Source organism: Populus trichocarpa, chromosome 1, assembly GCF_000002775.5.
Source record: "Populus trichocarpa isolate Nisqually-1 chromosome 1, P.trichocarpa_v4.1, whole genome shotgun sequence".
Lineage (NCBI taxonomy): Eukaryota > Viridiplantae > Streptophyta > Magnoliopsida > Malpighiales > Salicaceae > Populus > Populus trichocarpa.
This window is the reverse complement of record NC_037285.2, coordinates 30,686,387-30,706,355: the sequence shown is the minus strand read 5'-3', so window position 1 is coordinate 30,706,355 and position 19,969 is coordinate 30,686,387. Positions and strand designations below refer to the sequence as shown.

At 34.9% G+C, this 19,969-nt stretch overlaps 2 protein-coding genes and 1 long non-coding RNA gene across 3 annotated transcripts; 2 read left to right on the top strand and 1 right to left on the bottom strand.

The window, feature by feature from the left end:
• Positions 1 to 1,437: 1,437 nt before the first annotated feature.
• Positions 1,438 to 2,259, top strand: LOC112326613 (uncharacterized). The gene is made up of 2 exons (XR_002980362.2): positions 1,438 to 1,616; positions 1,802 to 2,259. It is a non-coding gene; the product is annotated as an uncharacterized LOC112326613 (long non-coding RNA).
• A 4,914-nt stretch (positions 2,260 to 7,173) lies between these two features.
• Positions 7,174 to 14,739, top strand: LOC7478650 (QWRF motif-containing protein 2). Its single transcript, XM_024592480.2, has 7 exons — positions 7,174 to 7,544; positions 7,633 to 9,185; positions 11,786 to 11,905; positions 12,961 to 13,077; positions 13,180 to 13,269; positions 14,118 to 14,225; positions 14,313 to 14,739. The coding sequence occupies exons 2-7, from the start codon at positions 7,746 to 7,748 to the stop codon at positions 14,391 to 14,393; spliced, it is 1,956 nt and encodes a 651-aa protein (XP_024448248.2). The 5' UTR covers positions 7,174 to 7,544; positions 7,633 to 7,745; the 3' UTR covers positions 14,394 to 14,739.
• A 3,675-nt stretch (positions 14,740 to 18,414) lies between these two features.
• LOC7478651 (LOB domain-containing protein 38) lies at positions 18,415 to 19,542 on the bottom strand. Its single transcript, XM_002300225.4, has 2 exons — positions 19,150 to 19,542; positions 18,415 to 18,988 (listed from the first exon to the last, which is right to left on the bottom strand). The coding sequence occupies exons 1-2, from the start codon at positions 19,331 to 19,333 to the stop codon at positions 18,552 to 18,554; spliced, it is 621 nt and encodes a 206-aa protein (XP_002300261.1). The 5' UTR covers positions 19,334 to 19,542; the 3' UTR covers positions 18,415 to 18,551.
• Between the last annotated feature and the right edge of the window lie 427 nt (positions 19,543 to 19,969).

Below are 19,969 nucleotides of genomic sequence, written 5' to 3'. Positions count from 1 at the left end.
AGTAATGCATAAACTTTCCCTTGCGAACTCCATTACCATTTAAGCAATGAGCCCCTTGGACCACTGGGCCATGCATCTTTCTGTTTCCAACAATTTCCTTTTCACGGTCCATCATCTATGCATGTGCCTGTCGAGCATAAAGTAGAGTAAGCAATCACCAAGTGTTTTCTTTTGATAGCAAGGTCTGTAATTAAAGGATCATGATCTAAGTTTCACCATCATTACTAAGTAATGGATCCAGAATTATCATTTATAGAGCTAAGAACTGGAGGAAGACCGGAGGCAATTCTTTTTGGCACTTAAACCTTGTAGATTTTGCCGCAAATTCCAACTGTGTGTTCGAAGATTATGCTCTAATAGTGTAAAATCTTTTTGTTTACTATCTTTTCCCTTATCTCACTTCCTTGATCTACATTGAATGAGCTCTTGACGTAAGAATTCCATATCATTACTTTTATCCTACCTTTATGTATTGTATGATTTGACAATGCTTTACAGCGTGTGGTGTCCTCTCCATTTTAGCTGGCTGCTTAACAAGCACATATGTAGTGGTCCTGACCCTGATGATGCTAACATTCCTTTTTGTGCTATCATGTAATTTATGCTTGCACTTTGAATGGACTTCCCTTAATCATGGAACGTGCTCTGCACCAACAGACATAGAAGCACCGAACTGCGAAAAGACTGTTTCTTATCATCCGTGTAGAGCTAAAGAGAAACTGCAAACGTTTACTCAACTCAACTATTCTTGAGCACTTTGCCCGAACTGGGTGTGAGTAGGGACTGATATCTTTTTATATAGGATCCCTGACACCAGAACAATAATGATTCTTAATTTTATCTCACACTCGCCAAACAGGACCACTGATAATCACGTAGAAGATAGGAGTGGATAAAGTCCATTTTCTCTGGTGTGTCCTTGAGGATGATGGAGGACTGACCTTTTATTGTAATCACCCTATCAATTCTTAACAAATTCGGGCATATTATTTGATCTGGTTTCTGTGATGACATGCATAAACACACCACAGAAAACATGTAAAGTTAAATTTGTGCTTGCCAATCTCATGTTAAATTTTCCCAATTCTTTGTTTGTTCTTAGTCAGAGCGTATCCATTTTCTTTTACTGTTACTGCAATTATTTACTAGCTACAAGTCGAGCAGATCGCCTGATAATAACAAATACCTGTGCACCCTTTTAGAGATGTTAAATGCTTTGGGGAAAAAAAGGCGCCGAAGGAAAATATATAGAAGCCTAGATTCCAGTTGAGCTTTACGTGGATCTAAACAATGAACATGACAGTTCATGATTCTGCTGAACATAGTTGTATAGGTGGTTCACCTTTGCACATAGTTAATAAAGTGAGTGGCCCTACCTTTTCCATATTAATGGAGATGTCATACGAGATCGATTATTTCGAGCTCATCAGAGTGTTTTGCACTGATCATCTGAACATTGATTATGACTCGTGACATAAAAAATGTTCAAATTGTTAATTCAAGTCCGATGTTGTCTCTTTTCTGATCATTTCTGTTATATCACGTTAAACCCAGATGTGAATTTCCCCAAAACTGAAGATGGTATGACAGCTAGCATACCAATGAAAGAACTAAAGGTATACTTAATTCTTTAACATCTGACTCAATCCTAAATCCGCCCCGTACATGAATTTATGAAGTTGCCAAGAAGGCATTTGTTTGTGCTGTAGGATGAGAAATTCAGAATCTTGAAATATAAGACTGCTAAATGTCAAATTAATGGATTTTCTTCCTATTATTTATGTGATTTCTCTGTATCCAGGAGGGAAGCTAGAGACAGGGAATCTCTAGGGAGGAGATTCAGACAGACAACGAAGATTCGAGGGCCACAGCCAGATTGATCCAGCTTTGAAATCTACTGTCACTACAGTATCCAGCCCAATTGAGCATGGCACTCCTATCGTACCTTACATTCCAGGACCGACACCACCGTATCCCCCAAAGCATGACAGGTTCGATTCACCTCCACCTGCTTAAACATTCTATCTCCAGCCAAAAGCAAGTCCTTAGTAGTTTTGAAAGGCTGGGCTATTTCAAAGTTCAGGTTGTTGTCTGAAGCCTTAAATCAGGGTCAGCATGTTTCGCAAGCTGCCCTTAGTTTGTTTGCCTGTATGATGGTCTAAAAGGCAAACATGCATACTCCGTTGTAGCAAACTTACTTTTCTAATGCTTGTTTTTGGCTTGAAGATTCTGAAAATGGCATTTGTTTTGCATAGCTAAGACTCATTCTGTGACTCCTGAAACTGAAACCTTGAATTAGGCATCAGTTTGCTTTCTTTTAGTGCCCAGGCATCGTTCCAGCTGATAAGGTTTAGCCGAACAATATTTAACTACTGATGCATGCTGTTAAGTAACCTTAAATGGTCACATACACTGCAATCACCTAAATGAGAAATAAAAGCACATACAAGCTAAAAGTGACTGCAATAATCTCCTTCACCAACCTCCTTAACCACTATTTCTTCTGTTCCAAGGTATTCTGTGTGCCCTTTTCACATTTCTTTCAAGCACCAATCAATCATCTCTATCATTGAAGCACGCATCTGGGATTTTCATGAATGCTTCATCTCTCCAATTGGGATTACACCACATTTCCTCCTCCTCCCCACCATTATCATTTATTTTTACTCGTGGATATATACAACTGAGCCCTGAACCTTATCCTCATTACCTGGAATGCAAATCCCTGAGAGAATATAATCGTGTCATCCATGAAACTTCTTATAACATAAAATCTTAATCTTATAGGCGTTCAAGTAGTGCATCTCTTACATTTTAGAGACACATGCTGATTAAGCTGTTTGTTTAATATGTTTTCATTCCAGAAAACCTGTAGGTCAGCCATGGTAGATCTAGATTGCAATGGTCGAAAAGGGAGGTTGTGTAAATTCTTCAAGACTTTGCCCTCATGTTTTTTTACCCAGTGCTTCTTTTTAGTTGCCTCTGAATCTTCGGTTCTAAGGAAATTATGAAGCACAGTTCAATGCATGCACCACAAATCGCTTTCCCAATTGTTTTCTTTATAATTTTCTTTAATAACAAGTAGTCGCAATCTTCTTATATGTGGGGTTGGGTTGAGGTGGAAAGGTAAACCAATATTGCTGGATAGTTATGGGTCTAGACTAAATCGCACTCCCAATTATATTCTCCCTTTCAAAGTGGGTTAATTGGTACCAAATTAAACAAACATCACTTAAGTGCTCTGTTTTGCTTTTAAATTAATTGTAGCATGGAGTTTATTTTAAGTCACATTCCTTCCACAGGTCTTATTATCTTCTTTTCTCCATATAGCCAGAGCTTAACAAACAGAGCTCTTAATGCGCCATGTTCATCTTTAGATATGTTGAATTGCCTTACTGATTCTTAGTTGTTTGTTAATTTTTAATACATAAATCTAGACTTGATGGCTCAATGTATCAATATAATGGGGGTATTTTCTTTGAAATATCTCTAATTTAAACGTCGGTTGGAATTACATTTCAAATGTTGTTTCATGAAAATTTGATTTTTTTTCTTTTTAAAATTTATGTTTTCGGATTGTTTTAATTTGCTGATATTAAAAATAATTTTTTAAAAAATATAAAAAGTATTATTTTAATATATTTTTTAGTAAAAACACACTTTAAAAAGCCACCGCACTAAACTCCTGAGCACCCCTAGCCACTTTTAATGGGGGTTTTTTCTTCTATATATTTTTCTAATTTAGACTCCGTTTGGAATTACATTTCAAATGACATTTTATAAAATTTTGATTTTTTTTAAATTTATGTTTTTGGATCATAAAGTTTTATGAGCTGATGTCAAAAATAATTTTTTTAAAATATAAAAAAGAATTATTTTAATATATTTTTTTAACAAAAAAACACTTTAAAAAACAATCACCACTACACTCTCGAGCACCCCTAGCCACTTTTATTCTTAAAACTAAGTTAAGTTTTTAATATGATATTTATATGGGATTCTCATATCAATTTACCAGCAATAATAAATTTATATTTGAACATATATAAGATTTTAGATTATTTGAACATATATTAAGATTTTAGATTATTAAGTAAATCATGTGTCTAATCCCTTGAGTTAACTTGAGAATCTTATCTATATGAAAAGTTTAAGATATGTTTAGAGATAAAATTGATCCAACATAAAGGGCAAGAGAAATAATTACGTGGCCATGTGCAGTCGAAGTCACCTGTGGAATAAAAATATATATAATTATATTTTTGCTCGTAGCCGCTGGCCTCCTTCTCCTCTAGCGGTCGCCGTTCAATTCTTGTGCTTGTTCACGGTGAAGGGTGATGATAGTTTAATCGGCGTCCTTGTAGCTTGTAAGAGCCGGTGATGACAGAACAACCACTCGACCAAACCTTCGGTTGGGTTTTTTTTTTTTTTATAATTTTTGGAAGATGTCTTTATTCAGTAACCTTTGATGCCCTCTATTTGGAATATTATGGAATAAACCTGTTTTTTTCTATCAAAATACCATGATATCTAAATCTTATCCTTTCTAAATCATTACCTATCACCAAATTTAATTCTTTTTTAAATAATTTATATTTCTTTTCTTGTGCTCTCAAGTATTGTCTACCAATAAAGTATTTATTTTAAGAAATATATTATGGGGATTAAAAGTACTCCAGAAGCATCAATTTATACGACCCTACATCTCTCCATTCCCTTTTTACAGTTGACTATAATTGCTTTCACTTTTTTTTGGCCACAACAAGTCAACTAGATATGGGTTCATAGGGACCGACCACCAAATTGAAAACAACTTCAATGGAAAAGGAAACTTTGCTGAATTTTCCAGGGAAGCTGACCTTCATTTGTTTACATGTAATTTATTGTTTCATGGTTTGGAAACAATATATAATTGTTGAATTCAGGCAATTAAGCTGCCTCTTGTCCGAAACTTTTTCAGTTAGTAATTAAATAGTTATTGTTTCAAATATGTTTTTTTAAAGAAAATCTAATTATAAATTAAAAAAAAAATCTATCCATGCATTTAATTAAAGACATCAAGAACTATTTGTGTCAATAAATATAAACAATAAAATGTTAAATGTATCTATTCAACTCGCCTTGATGCAACTTTAATAGTTAGTTTCTCCAATGCAAAAGAATCAATGTATAGGTGTTATTAACGTGTTTTTTGATATCAAGTAAAAAATATAACCGTGAATTAAAAAGTTAATGATTACATATAATAAAATATAGTATATATTATATTCGTTAATAAAAACATATAAGATTTTAAACTATTTTTAACATAACAAAAGAATAAAAAAAAATTGCAGTTGTTACATTGAAACATCATTTTCATAATCTTCTTATAATAAGTTTTCAAAAAAAAAAGTGCAAAGAAAAAAATAAAAGAATAAAAATAAAAACAAAAAATAATATAAATACGTCAAATGTAGAACGATAAATATTCAAAGTGTAAAAATAATATTTTCTCAAAAAATGTAGAAAAAACTAAATATATATAAGAAAAAAAAAATTAGTGATACATAGGTTAAATGTAAAATGATAAAAATACCAAGTATATAAAGAAAAAAAAACGCAAAAATTATAATCTTATCACAGCTACAATAGTACTTAAAAAAAAGAATACTTGAAGACATCTTTTCCTAGGTTAGTAAATTTATAATAATGGAATACTAAGTACAACCTAGATCTAAGAAAGCAAGGCTAGTGGTCTGTAATCTGAGCAGGATTAGGGGAGAAATTAATTCTAAGAAATACAGGATTAAAAAAGCGTTAAAAGCAAGGGTTTTTAGAGAGGTTGAGAAAGATGGAATGAGATGTTGCATCTTACTGCATCATTAATTAGCATAAAAAAACAAATTATTAACTAACAAATGGGCTGTGTAGCTTAGCTTGCAAAAATCACATGGCGTTTTTGTCGCCTTTTTTAAACTTTTCTTCAATATAGTAGCATTTTCATATTGACGACACCAGCATACTCCCTCCTTGTCTGCTCGAGAGCTCTTTTCATCAAGGCTGTCTCTCTCAGTCTAGCTCAGCCACCCCTCTCTTTCTCTACCTCTGTGTGCTCTTTAATCTTGTTAATTCTGCACTTCCAGCAGCCTCGTATATTTATTGATTGACCTAGGAGGTTTGTCACCACAAACAATTGTTTTTTGTTTTCGTTTTTTTACCTTCTACTGGTTTTTTTTCTTGCACCATATACATGTAAGTTCTTGACTGTTTTTTTCTTCTTTTTTATGAGATTATTGTTCAAGTATATCCATAAAAGGCTACCAAATCATTGGTTTTTGTTCTCTATATTGAAAGCCTATTGACTTATACCCTGCCTTCTTCGCTAATCCACCAGCAAAGAAGTGACTTCCTAACGAGTGGCTTGGAAAATGCCAAAAACATGGACGTGGGAGGATGCTCCGCCAATTTTTCAATTATTCGTATGAACACAAGGTTATAAAACAAAACAATTCCTTGCTTGTGGATCGGTTGGATAGATGTGGTTGCTCCAGAATCCTACTTGACTTTGTTCTGAAGCAGGTAGATTCGTAACTCTACTGTCTAATTCTCATCAAGACTACTGTTCAATCATGCTCATTTGACGGTACACGAGGGTCTTCTTCAGGCTCTCTGTTTTTTGAATTGACCGTTGTTTTCATTCAAGTGACCCCTTTGGGCCAAGAACCTGGTTCACGGGCATCATTGGAAAGATTCATAAATCAAGTAATGTGATGATAAAAATCTATAATAAATGACCCCAGCAGCCCAGCTTTGATTCTCTTACCTTTTCAGGGAACTATAATTGTGAGTAAATATGGAAAACCTCCCGTAATCATTTTACAAAAATAAATTAATTGAAAGCAATTAACAGTTCAATTACTGTCGGTGTCCAGTTTCTTTTTTTTGTTTTCTCGGCAATCATATATATTTTCTCGCACAAACTAGAATGATATAAATCTGCATACTTGAAAACATCATTTACCGAATTACCTTTGAAAAAAAAAAAAAACTAAATCCCTCTTGAATTATATAGCTTGGCAGGGAGCATGATCATGAATGTACTTAACAAATGACAAGCATGATGTTATTATACAGATGCTTGATTCATTCAAGTGTGTTATCACCGTCACAATCCTAAATACCTAATCAGTAAGAAAAATGAAGCAAAGGATAACGAGTTTCCTCTGGTCTGTAGGTGTAGCGCGAGACAGAGACACCATTAAAAAACAAATACCAACCTTCTCAGTCAAATACCAGAGCTCTATACAAAATGAAGGGGTGGAGTAGAGTAGAGTAGAAAAACCAAAGGAAAACCATGCTCTAACCGTAATTGAAAGTTTTATCAGAACTAAAAAATGGCGCAAACACAATTAAATTATCATTACTTCTCTCCAAAGATTCACCAAAACCTACACCCAAAACACACACACTCGCATAAGCCCACCTGTGATTCTCCTCTCGCAAATCTCACCTCTCTCACCTACTCTCTCTGATCCCCCTCAAACCCAGAACAGAAGTACAAGGTAAAAATGCAGACAAATCCATCTGTAACCCATTTTGGGTTACCTATTTCTTGCTCAAAATCCTAACTTTCCCCAACTTTTTTTGCAGGATTTAACCATGAAAACCACGATGTTGTGTCTTTAATGTGAGAGAAGCGTAAAACCTAAGCTTTTTCAAGAGGCAATGTGAGAAACTCGTAAACCAGATTCATCACACACAGAATGGTGGCTGCCTTTCCTCAAGCAGCAGCAGCAGCAGCTACTAGTTCAACTGACAAAACCCCTAATCTAACAAGACCCCCACTTTTACCTTCAGGGAAAGACCAACAACAAAACAATGGTAGTACACACATTGCAACAAGAAAACCCAGAGGCAAACAAGTCCCTTCTAGGTACCTCTCTCCCTCTCCTTCCACTTCTACGACAACGACCACCACCACCACCACTTCAAGTTCTTCATCTTCAAGCTCTTCATTTCCAAAGAGACTTCCTTCTCCGTTACTTTCAAGGTCTACCAATTCTGGAACTTCACACACACCATCAACAACAACTGCAAGTCCTTTTCTTTCTGGGTCTAAAAGATCCCAATCTGTTGATAGAAGGAGGCCTGTTACTTCTTCAAGGGAAACAACACCAAACCCACAAGGCAATGCTGAAATGTCAGCTGCGACGAAGATGTTGATTACTTCAACAAGGAGTTTATCAGTTTCTTTTCAAGGTGAGGCCTTTTCACTTCCAATTAGTAAAGCTAAGTCTGTGACACCACCACAAAATAACGTGGCCAGAAAAGCCACTCCTGAGAAGAGGAGAGCTACTCCTGTGGGGGATCAGGGTGAGAATTCTAGGCCTGTGGATCACCATAGGTGGCCCGGGAGGAGTAGAGAAGGGAATTTGAAGGAGCGGAATCAACTGTTGTCTAGGAGTTTGGATTGTAGTGTTGTTGTTGGTTGTGGTGGAGATAAGCGGGTTGTTGGATCTGGGTTAATGGGGGTTAAGTCATTGCAGCAGTCTATGATGGTTGGTGAGGGTAGGAGGTTGAGTTTGGATTTAGGCAATATTGCTAAGCAAAACCCAGATACTATTTCAGTTAATGAGTCATCTTATACTGGTGATCTCACTGCTTCTGATAGTGATAGTGTCTCCTCTGGTAGCACTTCTGGAGTGACAGAAATTGGTAAATGGAAAACCGGGGCTCGTGGCATTGCTGTTTCGGCAAGGTTTTGGCAGGAAACTAATAGCAGAATGAGGAGGTTGCAGGATCCAGGTTCACCCTTATCTACTAGTCCCGGTTCTAGAATGGGTGTTTCACCAAAGGCTATTCAATCAAAAAGGTTTAGTAGTGATGGTCCTTTGGCTTCTCCAAGAATGATGGCAGCATCACCTATTAGGGGAGCTACAAGGCCTGCATCTCCTGGTAAGCTTTGGACATCTTCATTTTCATCTCCGTCTAGAGGGATGTCTAGTCCTTCAAGGGTGAGACCAATGAGCAGCAGTACACCTTCCATTCTTAGTTTCTCTGTTGATTTAAGGAGAGGGAAGATGGGGGAGGATAGAATTGTTGATGCACACATGTTGAGGCTTCTGTATAACCGTTATTTGCAATGGCGATTTGTAAATGCAAGGGCAGATGCTACCTTCATGGTGCAAAGACTGAGTGCAGAGGTATGATAAACTGAAATATCTAGATTATGTTGTTTTCAATTTATTCATTTCAGTTCTCTTTTTTTAGCTTAGTTTATGTCCTGTGGATGCACCTTTTCATTGGTAATAGTTGATGTTCGCTTTTCATTGCTAATATTTGATGTATTCATTTTGGTGTGTGAACGTGAAAATAACGTCCATTTCAAATCTGAAAGTGAATGCTCGATGAAAATGCTATTATTTTCTTTCACCGGGTGCTAGCTTCTGTATGTTATTTGCTTTGTAATGATGTATATTGTTTAGACTTTTAGCATCAAAAGTACTCTATGGAGTGGAAAAATTAAGGACAGTGTTCAATAAATTGGCTTCCAGAGTCCAAACAATGGGGCATGAACCATAAGTCTAACCAAGTAAATTTCTGTGTGTATTTTTGAGAATTTGGTGGAGATAATAGGTTAAGAATAAGGACCTTGACTTAAGGTGGTTCACAATCAAAAGGATAGCATTAACGAGTTTACAAACTTGATTAAATACTTGCTAGAGATGGGATTTACTTTCTGGATGGCTTTGGCATGCTTTTTATTAAAAAGTGTGCTGCATAACTATGGGCAAGGACAGACTTCGTGCTTAAATTGAGGATTTATGCTATCTTAAATTCCCAAGAGGCAAGGCGACATGATTATCTTCATGCCTAAGACAGTATTCTACACATCATAGTACTTTCTCTAAGATAAAAGGAATGGCCAAAACTCCATTCCCTTTTATTCCTAGGAGATCTGCATCATTTACACAAAAACCTAAGTGGAGTTCTGGGGCTTAGGCATGCCATGAGTACCTTAAAGAAACATTTGCCATTGTATATGTAATCAATAACAATTCCTATATATGGGCCCATGCATTACTTTGGATTGCATTTGGATTCCTCATTCAAGTCCATGCTAGAATCAAAAGCAACAGTGGAGCAGACAAATTGGGAACTAGCAGGGCAGAAGTTGTATTTGTCTAAAGAGATTGTTGACTATACAAGTCTTCCCTTTTAATATAATCCAGTTTTCACAATTAGATTAAGAGTGCATAAGGGATTGGTAAAGGTTCAAAGGGATGTTTCTGTTGGAAGAGTACTAAAAGGGGAAAGTGGAGGGAGTACACAAAACAATTTTAAATATTGTTTTAGTGAAAGTGAGTATACATGTTTTAAATAGGATAAGAAGTTGCTACTTTGAATAAGGACCTTTAGATCAGCGATTTTGGTCTTATGAACGTGGGAAAGGGCAGTTTGAGGAGGTATACGAGACAAGTTCTGATTTCATTTCAGTAAATGTCAGTATAGATATTTTAAATAGGATATGGAAGTTGCTTCTTTGAGCAAAGCGCTTTTAGTTCTGTAATTTTGGTGTTATGAACATGGGAAAGGGAAGTTAGTGGAGATGGATTGTAAACTCAAACAAGGGAAGTGGACGGATATTGGAGGTTGGGATATTTTTCATTCTCACCTCTTGTGTTATTTGGATGTTATGAGAGATGCTTTGATTTGGCATTGAGTGCAGTGGAAAAACTTTTAAATCCCTTCTTCTATAATTGTTTTTCATTAAGCTAATGGTTGTCAATGACCTGCTTTTGAGAATTATTTCTTGATGCTGTTATAGGAATGCTTGAAGGCTTCAGTATCTGATTATCTTCTCGTCTCCTTGCCTTTGAGGTTTAGAAGGTGGTACAGGATTGAGAGTGGGTGCGAACACTTCCATTCTGGATAGTTTCAGAGTTTGTGATGTTGGGGATGCAACAGTTTTTGATGTTTGTACAAGATTAAAGAAGGCTGACTTATCATTTAACTTCTTTTAGTAATTCAGGGTTGTTCCTCCTTACGTGGTGTCCTCTCCTCCAAAAGCATATGGATGGAAAAGTGCATCCTAAAGTTAGAGTCTAACCTTGTTTCTGTTTGTGTACTAGCCATACTTGCCTGGCATGTTTGGCTCAAGCTAGTAAAGTCTAAAGTTTAGGGTAAGTTTAGCTCGTGTTTCTGAATCTGTTTTTTGTTCTTGAGACAAACCCTTTTTCAGACTGAAAAACCTGTTTGGCTAGCTGTTGAAAACAATTTTCTGAAAATCCGTTTCTCCAAAAAAAGCTCCATAATTAACAACAGGAAAAAGGTTGTTTTATGTGTTTCCAAAAGCTCTACTAAAGAGAGGTCATGAAGAAACAAAATTACAATTAAGAAAAATTTCATCAGTTTTTTCTGTCTTGTTTTCTGAAATACATTTTAGAGAACAGGAAAATGGAACAGGAACCAAATAGGATCACCAGCATTCAGCATGAATGGACTTCTATGCACCTCATAATTTTATAACTGTATTCCCGCCCTCCACTTCATACTTTGCATCTAGGTTTGTGTTTCATTGACTATTTTTTGTTTGCATTAACCTTGTGAGACATTGCTTTGATTCAGGAGCTTGTTCTTGCAGTACTGCCTACAGAAACTTCTGTTTCTACTGGCTTCTAAGCCCTATACCCTATCCTGAAACAATTTATTTAAATGAGTTACTTTGTTGCCAAAATTTCAGGATAAGTGTAGCAGACATATTACTTTGATTTCACACTCTTAATGCTATTCTTTCTACCAGAAAAATTTGTGGAATGCATGGGTAACAATCTCAGAACTACGGCATTCTGTCACTCTCAGAAGAATCAAGTTAATATTGCTGAGGCAAAAGCTGAAGCTAACTTCTATCCTCAAGCGACAAGTAAGATTAAGAGATTCACTTAACTTTTGTTACAGTATTGAACCTCTTCATATTTCTTATAAACTATCTGTATTCACCACTGGATTATCTCTTGCCCTCATTAATTTATGCTAAGCTTAAATCTTGATGTTTTGATCTGGCAATGCATAATGGGAACTTCAATTTGTATAGTGATGTAAACTGGAAGTAACTTGGAAATGTTTAGAAATCAACAACTTCATTCTACAGAGATTCGGAATTCTATGACCAAGTATGAGACACTTGTCTCATCTTACTGGGGGTATTCAGGGAATAGTGAAAACTTTTTATTTCTAATTTTTGGCACCTGGTATAAAAACCCATCATTTTGCCTTTCTGTCCCATGTTACCTAATTTTTCAGCCATTTCATCTTTTTTCCTGCGTATAGTATATCTTTACTCGAAAACTCACACCTTGAGAATTAGTAGATAAGTTAAACCTGAGAGATCAATTTAGCCCTTAAAGGTTGCATATCATTTGGTATTTATACCTGTCGGATTTGGACTGATCAATTTCTCTCTCATGTAACTTAGTGGCATACAGATTTTGGAGTATCTATACTGTTTGCCTGCTCTTACCAGCCAACTGTGCCCCAGATGCCTTCCAGAGTCATTTTTCTAATGTTTACTTTTATTTGGAACCTGACCTAATAATAATTAAGACCATAAAATTGTTTCTAAAATCATTTTGAGAGATTAAAAAATTTCCTATGAACTGGTGAAGCATTTACAGGCCTTGATGTTTGCGTATACTATAGATGCTTGTAGAGCTTTATCTAGATTTCCTTTAGTTTATCGATCATTTTTTCAGGAGTAACTTTTTAATGTAAGTTGGTCATGTGCCTTGTATATCAAGGGTCTCCAATGCCATGATGAATGATTATTTACTAACACCCAGGGATTAGTCATGAGGGTTGTGTTGAAGTAGATGAGTGTTATTTTACTCTATTTTGGTACATCCGGAAACATATTTAGTATTTATTCATTCTGGTTTTCTCATCTTCATCACTTAAGTTCATTTTACTTGGTGAATGCAGATTGCTCATTTAGAAGAATGGTCTCTTCTTGATAGAGATCATTCAAGTTCCCTTGAAGGAGCAACTGAAGCTCTGAAGGCCAGTACCCTTCGCCTTCCAGTTGTTGGAAAAGCAGTGGTACATGCCTTCAGTTTTAATCATCTAAGATGAAAGGCAGCATTTTACAAGCTCAACACTAGCAATACCGACGTTAACAAACTTTACTTTTCTATATTACAGGCCGATGTACAGAATCTGAAGGAAGTTGTCGGTTCAGCTGTTGACGTGATGCAAGCAATGGCGTCCTCAATATGCTCACTATCATCAAAGGTAACTCATTCTTGTAATCATAGTTATATGTAATATCTTGAACTCAAGAAAGGGGTTGTTTAACTGACAAGCATGCCAAATATTCTTCTAAAACATAGCAGAGTGCTCCGACAACAAACTTTAAGTTATTTAGCTTGTCTTCTAATTTCTTAATATATGAGCAATAAAGCATTAAAAGATGTTTTTAGTGCTATGTTGATGAAGAGTCAGGATTTGCTAACTAGCTCGGTCACCCAGTTTTGACTCCGGTTTGAGGGAGTTTGCTGGATTATGCGCAGTCTGGCTCATGGTTTGCCTGGTTTGACTAGGAAGACCTTGGACAGGTCCTGTTTTTAAGTGCAGTGTACTACTATTGTTTGGCAAGTACACTAAGTCCTGTTTGACTTAATGTACTGGCACTAAGACAGGTCCTGTTTTCTCTCTTTTTTTTATCCTTTAAGACCTAAAATCGCATTCTCCCTGAAATAAAATCAGTCTTGTCCTTTCAAGTCAGTGGAACAGAAATTTATTGTTTGGCAATTGGCATCGAGACATTAGCGAAGTCATTCCATCTTCATCTCCTATGACATTAACTCTCATTCCTGAAACCCAATAGCACCATTACTGTGTCATCGTGGTCATGTGGTATCTAGAACAATGCCAACAATTTTATTGAGAGTTCACTGTCAACTTCTCCACTTAATGGCTGGAAATAACTTGATTTATTCTGAACTTGATAAATCAAGGGAAAGGGGCATGAAAAAGATGTACCAATGCAAATAGATTTGCTCACCATCATTTGGTTGCCGCTTTCATGGACTTTTTAGAGATGCATGTACTTCACATCTAAAAAAATTTGTCATTCACAGGTGGAGGACATGAATTCGTTGGTGGCTGATCTTTTGAATGTGACTGCTAAGGAAAGACGCATGCTTGAACAATGTAAAGGTTTCTTATCCGCCTTAGCAATCGTGCAGGTAACGGTTGTTTCTTCTGGCTACTCTAGGATTAGTGGATTATTTTCCTCTCCATCTGCTTACGAAAGATTATACATATACGAACAGGTTAAGGACTGTAGCATGAGAACACATACATTACAACTAAATCGTTTGCCAAATACCAGCAGCCTGACAACACATGTGTAGAACTGATCTCACTTGACCACTCACTCTAAAATGCTAACATGACACCCGACTCTTCCTTTTCCATTGGGTGGAGGTGAAGGTAATAAACATGGACTGAGTAGTTAGTTTTGGCTTCACGTTTGGCATTTTTTGAACCACTTGTGGTCTTGTATCTCTTTTATTCCATGTATCTTTATATCCCATGACAGGAAGTGGTTTGTCGCCTCCTACTAATTAGCTGTATACAATGCAAAAAGAAAGTAATTGTGTATATATATGTAACATTTACGGTGGTTCATCTGATTACTCAAAATTATGTAGTTCTTGGCCTACTTGATCTTGTAATCTGAACATGGTGTTGTGAACTTGTCATTCTTTGTCTTTCGGTTGGAAGTCTGGTCACAAGGCTTCTTAATTAGTAGTAGTTCACTGAACAAGTGAGCACGTCGCAAAACAGCGTCTGAGTTGAGTGAAACCAATCATGGTGACGGCTATTTGCCAAATGTTCATGTTGTGTACTTTATTCCGTGCGCTTTGACACGGCCTAGCTTTCAATGTAAAAAAAGTAATAAGGTGATGCAAGTATTTCTAAAAAGTTTAAAAATAATTTCAATGCTCAGGTTGTTAACTTGGTCGGGAAATAAAAGAGAATTTATACAAACTTGTCTAATTTAAATAATACAAATAAAAAAATAAAGCAATAGTAAATAATTGACAAAAAAAAAAAAACCCTTGACTTGAGCATATTTATTTTAGCATGTAAAATCTATAAACTGGTTATGATATTGGAGTAATCTTGTTGAAAATATACTAAATAAAACTATAAAGCTTAATTTTTAAATAATTAAAAGAATGTGAATTAAATTTGATATAAAAATAATTTAAAATCAAATATCGAGGGATGAAATTGAAATTGAAATTCAATTAGAAAAATGCAAAAAAAAAAAACAATCAAAAAAATGAGAACCAAATTTGATGTAAAAATAAAATAAAATCAAATGATAGGGACAAAATTGAAGAAAACAATCAATCAAGAAAATGTTAAAAAACAAAACTAACACTGATAAAAAGAATGAAAATCAAATTGAAAATAAAAAATCAAATTAAATGAAACCTTTATATTTTTTTTCAAGGAGAAGAGAGAGAAAAGAGGAAGGAGGAGAAAAAGCTCATTAGAACCCAACCACCTTCTCATTGTATACACGCGTGCCACCAATGAAAAAAGGACGTCAAGATGCTTCTAACACCATTCTGTAAGATTGCTTTTGGATGTAGAACGATGTCACACACTTTGTCCGCTTGCTAGCACTGCAATGCACGCGCCACCAACTTTTTTTTAATAATATTTATATTAATTAAAAAACCAAATTACTCCCGTGTCAACCCATTTAAAAAAAAAATTTTGAAAAAATGAAAAAACCCCTAGATACAAGTTTAATAATTTTTATTTTTAAGATAAATATAATCTTTACATAGTGTTTTTAAAAAGTAAAAAGATAGAATTGCCCCGGTTCAAACTTTTAATATCTTTTGCTTTTTAGAGTAATATAATCATTATATTATGCATTTAAAAAATAAAAGATCTAATTGTCCACAATCTTATAATAATTAATGTACCCCAAAAAAACTATTTTATCCTCAATAGTAAAATTATTGATTTTTTGTTGAAAGGATAAAATAATAACTATACTGTATATATCTAGATGCACAATGGATCTTAGTTTTTATTAAATATCACAATTATGCATATGCTTGGCGGTGCCTAGCAAGGAAATGGTTGATGGGCCTCACTCTAATTATCAACGAATGAATATGGGCAAAACTGGAATAGAAAAACTAGTTCTCCTATAAAAGTTACTTTACACCAATACTCAAAATATTGTTTATTATAATAGAATAATAATAAAATTACCTTTGAATTATAAAACCCTTAAACTAGGCAACGGAGGTAAGGTGGTTTTCACTATAATATAATTGTTTTTTACAAATTGTACATGGTTTAGATAAGTTATTTTATTTTTTAATAATAAAATTATTAATTTAACCCTAAAATAAAATAATATAATACTTATTATCCAGGGATATTTTTGTCTTTCTAGTTTTTCTAGAATAATGCAATTGCTTTAATGTTCTTAAAGACAAAACCAACACAACTCTCTTACAAGGGTTTTTCTGTCATTTTATATTAGTTTTATTGTAAATTCTAAAGCTATTTAGGAGCATTGTTGTAATTTATATTTATTAAATATTATTAAAAAAAACATGTTGGCTTATGCACTCGTTAACATGTTGATAGCCCATTGTCGTTCAAGTAACGCGTGTGAGGTCATCCGGCTACCAAACATTGCCTTCAACGATAACGTTTAAAAGATCTCGGTACCCCTGATATAATAGGGTGGCAAGTGCCCCAAACTCTCCTTGTTTTTGGTGCCGATGATAACTTATTCTTTTCTCTCTCTCCACCTTGAATTTCATGTTAACCCCTTCAAAAAATCAGATTAGCCCCTGCAATTTATTTTCCCTTCACATTTGATCCATGCTTTTTTTATTGTTATTTTTTTAATTTTGAATTATCTATAAAATTATAAATATTTCTCAATTTCATCTCTTGTCATTTTTTAATCTATAAATAATATATTAAATCACAAATGTTTCTCAATTGCACCCTTTTTGATTTTTTTAAATTTGATCTTCATTCTTTTGATTGATATTTATTTTTGTTTGGGATCATTTTTTATTTTTTTTAATTTCATCCTCCATAGGTTTATTTTATCAAACTTTATCCTTGTTCTTTATGTTGCTATCTTTTTTGCTTTTACAAGTTTTTTATTTTAAAATTAAATTGATTGAATGAGTTACGAGTTTTAGAGAATAGATCAGGTTTAAGAGATTTGTCCGGATTTGCTTAGTTTTGCCCCCCTTTTTTTTTAAGCTAATGTATTATTATTTTATCTTATTTTTTTACTTTTTTTGTTTTTTACGGTTTGCTTTCTATGAGTTAGCTCTGATTTCATGACTAGACCCACCGGTTTCAAATGTTAACGCAAGTTCGCTTTTGTTTTGTTTTTGTTTTTTACTTTTTCAAATTGTTTTATTTCAATTTCACCCTTATATTTTTTTTCTGCTTTTCTTTTTAAGAGATTATCCTAATTTTATGTCCATAATCGCGGAATTTGCGAGTTCACCCAGTTTAATAAGGTTTTTTTTTTTTGTTTTTTTACAATTTCACTCTTCCACCTAGCTAGGATTTGGGAACCAATATGGATGAGCTCATGTCTCATTCTTTTTAACTTTTTTGTTGTTGTTATTTTTATTATTATTACTTTTTTTTCATTAAAATAATTAAAAAAATAAATTTAAAGTTAAAAAAATAAAAATAAAATTAAAAACACAACTCAACCACGAGAATAAACGGGGCTACAGTCCATGACCCCACCATCAACATGAGCTGCCGGTGCATGGAGTCGTGAAAGTTCCAAACCTATTTTCTCATTTCATTTCATTTAATGTGTAATAATAATAATAATAATAATAAGAATAAGAATAGAATACATTGCCGAATCTTTAAAGAAAGCAAAACCTTTCATTGATTCTTATGATGTTTCTTGTCTCTCCGATAAGACAAGAAAAAGCTCATTTTAATTGTTCATTCACATGTCCTGTTTTGATTGTCATTTCTTTTTTTAGCCAATACACTCACCATGTGTGGGAGTTTAATAAAACTTACTATCATGTTTTCTTTCTCTTTTGAGCTTAACCCCCAGCTTTAAGTGCTCAAAGTTTATGTTATACGAACATTCTCAAATCATATATGCCTCGTATGATCAAATCTTAATCAATCACTGCATGTCAAGGTTGTAAGAAAACTCATAATTATATGCTATCAACAACTCATGCTAACCCCTCTCTAGATAAAATTAAGTGGGAAATGATACTTTTGCTATTCGGAAAATCTCCAGGAACCCTCGAGTTCGTGTTACCTGGAAGCCCTGGAGAAGAAATTAGAGTTAAAAAGGAAAAGAATGAACTGGACAATCGCTCATGTGGAAAGATTGATCATATCATACAGGAATGCCTCAACTGTAGTGCATGAGTAACTGTTCATATGTTTCTCTGGCAGAATCATCGTTTTACAGGTAATTATAATAGTAATTATGGTTCAGCTGCTCCTATAGCTTGTTAAACAAACAGTCTCAAAAGCTTTGGTTCACCTCCCTCGTGGAATCTGCAATTATCCCCTAAACTACTCTCCAATGTCGTGGTTTCAGACTCTTCTGATGGTGACTCTGATCCCTGGTACATCAAGCGAAGATCAAGATCAGTCGTCTGTCCGTATTTGGCTCCATCATCATTCCTCTTTCTCTTCAATTTTTGTGATCCTGAACTGACATGATCTATCGGCGGCCTAAAACCACCACTTTCTGAAACACTATCGAATTCTGGTCCCGAGACTCCGCCCTCCAATTCTGGCAGTGGTTCTACTGTGCCGCGTCGAAGCACTGCCATCACCGCCTTCTGGCATAAATGCCAGTTTCCTGTCCAGAGAAGCCCCACTGCTCCACTTACTGGGTTCACCGCTCTCCCCACGGCCTCAAACAAAAGCGATTGAAACAATGCTGAAAAGACCAGACCACACCAAAACAGAACCTTTAGCTTCAATGGTTCTTCAATAAATATTATCAATGGCTCTCATTTAGCCAAGATTGCTTTTGATGCAAAAGAATTGAACTTCAGATCTGATAGTTGTTCTAGTGTGATGTATGGTTTCGAGACTTACATGGACGTTGGCTTTGGGGCACGGAGGACATGAAGGACATGAGGCCGGCACGGCCAAAGAACTTGGCAACAAAGACGGTGGCATTAGCTTGAGCTTGGGGATTATTTATCCAACCTATGCCTTGTCTAAGAACACAATCCTCGCTGCATCCCTTTCGAAGAACTCGACAGCCATTGCAGCTCATTGTTCAAGAATTTTCTAGGGCATGAAAGTAAGATTCTAGGCGAAGAAAAATAGGTTTCTGACTTTGGTAACGAGTAATACTGGTTAGAGAGAATAGTTGGTGTTTGAGCAGGAGAGAAAAGTAAGGGACAGGTATTCATATATAGAGGAGAGGTTTAATTATGGTTAGCTTTAATTAACCGTGGTTTAGTAAATTAAGACTCTATTTTTGTTGTCGGGTTGAGTTCCAAGGAAGAGGGTGAGAGTCTGAGAGAGCAGCTGCGTGTTTCCGCGAATAATCGGGTTTCTGGGCCATTTGACTCATCTAATGGATTCTCTCTCTTTTCTTCTGTTTCCCTCTTCTTCTTTCATTTTGGAAGCGCTAAATAATCAGAAGCACTAAATATAAAAAAACCATGAAGAAAAATTCTTGATAAATTAAATATTAAAAAATAAAATTAAAAAAAATCAATAATATAAAAGGATTCAAAAACAAAACAATTATTAAAAGGAGAAAAAAAAGTAACGAAACATCTAGTTTAACCCGTTAAACTCATGAGCCATGTCATGATTATAGGATAATCATATAAATAAATAAAAACCATGAATCCTATTTTTTCTTAAAAACCAATATCTAGTAATGAGACCAAAAAATAAA